General features: G+C 33.6%; 1 protein-coding gene across 1 annotated transcript in view; it reads right to left on the bottom strand.

Moving 5' to 3' along the window:
* Nucleotides 1-930: 930 nt before the first annotated feature.
* CCDC102B (coiled-coil domain containing 102B) overlaps nucleotides 931-1,832 on the bottom strand; it is a 223,938-nt gene continuing 223,036 nt past the window's right edge. The window contains exon 5 of the mRNA XM_012657576.1: nucleotides 931-1,134. Coding sequence (XP_012513030.1) covers nucleotides 931-1,134 — 204 coding nt within the window. The remainder of the gene's footprint in view (nucleotides 1,135-1,832) is intronic.

Raw genomic sequence — 1,832 nt, 5'->3', positions numbered from 1 at the left:
GCCAACAAGATGGTATTAGTAAGAGCAGAGGAAGATGTATGAGCCTCATTGATGGAATGATTCTGTTTTCATGTGACATTATTAGAAAAGAAAATCTCATCTGCTTGATTAGAATAGTTTTGATTAAAAACGAAATCTCAAAATGTAAAATGTGTTCTGTTATTAAATTACTCCATGGAAAAATAATTCAGCTTTTTGTTTTGTTTTGTTTTAGATTTCCAACTGTTTGGCATTATATGGAAACAGTCTTTCAAACCAGGGAACTAAGGCTTTTTGCCTCAAATTTGTTCAACAGGAGCAGATGTAGTTACTGGAACACCATCTGAAATTATGCTGCCATGTGGTGATAGTCCCACAATCAGACTGACATTTGAGACTGTGTTTCTTTCAAAAATATTATCTTTGCTGTTTGTAACTGCCAGTGAAATCACGCCACCGATACAGATGTGCTATTAGGACATTACACTGAGATGTCTACCTTCCAGAAACATCTGAAATATTCCATAAACCTTTAGTGAGTTGACCTTACACAACCAAATGAGATACAGAAATTCTTTTGAACACCAGAGAGCACTGGGGAGAATACATACCATAATATAAAATCACAACATACATCATATTTCTCTGAGAAACATGCTTATCTCAAAACTTAAAACACCAAGCTTTAATGATCCTGTGCTCATATTTAAACACACGAATACACACAAACACATTCACACACAATGGACCACGCTGAAACACTGAAGCTATAAAGCTCTCATAAAAAATATACCACAAACATGCATGTTGTCTATGCAACCTTTTGTTTCTTTTCCTTATAATTCTTAATTGGTTTTGGCCATAAAAATGTAAAGGCTTTTATCCCACTTAATGCCATATGTTAATAAGGAAGAAAATGTCATATATGTGCTATAAAATGCTATTTTGAAGCTATGCAGCATGTGTTTCTGTATACAGTAGTACCTCATCTTCCTTTTGGTTGAGTCCCTGTTTTAGTTCTTCCACTCGTGATCTCAGTTTTTTTACTTCTGCCTCATCTTGAGCTGCTCGATTGTTTGCATGAGTCAGTTCTGCAATTGTTGCCTGGTATTGTCTTCTTAGTTTATAGTAGGCATGTTGAAGATTCAACAGTTCCTTTCAAAAGAAAACAGGGATTACATTATTTATAATCTACTTTGAAAGTCAGGGAATGGCAACTTCTTTTGACAAAGGAGAAAAGCATGTTAAGAAGAATTCAGATGTCATCCCTTTTATCTGGAACTCTACATTGCTGTAATCAAATATTATGATTAGCATATAACTATAAATGAGAGATATGTTTGTGCATGGCTAAAATGGCTAAAATACAACTCTTTATGTTGTTGAGTCAATGATCCATTCTCCACCTCATGCAAGAGTAGTTCATATGTATGCTTTCCAAAAGAAGAAATCACATATCTACAAATGAAGAATAAAATAATAAATGCAAAAAGAGTTGTTCATCTACTAAATCAGCATATGTATTAAAAGTTAGTACATTATATGCTTTCAATTATTTTTCCAGAGAACAAAGGTTTTATGCTGCTGCAATCATGTTGTCACCTGCTATCCTTTCAGAAACCACACGAATCTGGCTCAGAGACCTGGAGCAAGGGATCCATCATGTGATAAAGAAACAGATGAATCTGTCATAAAGTGATTGAACTGCAAATCAATCTTGTTACAACACCTTACACATATGAATTAACAGATTACAGTAATTGGTCTCAGATTATTAGTAATGTTTCTCACATTTAGTTAAAATTTGCAGTGCAAAATTAATAGTACTGTCATTATAGAAAACATTTTTATTA

The sequence above is a fragment of the Propithecus coquereli genome, unplaced genomic scaffold, assembly GCF_000956105.1.
Source record: "Propithecus coquereli isolate 6110/MARCELLA unplaced genomic scaffold, Pcoq_1.0 Scaffold55, whole genome shotgun sequence".
Taxonomy (NCBI): Eukaryota; Metazoa; Chordata; class Mammalia; order Primates; family Indriidae; genus Propithecus; species Propithecus coquereli.
The sequence above is the reverse complement of the archived record's forward strand: the minus strand, read 5'-3'. Positions and strand labels throughout refer to the sequence as shown.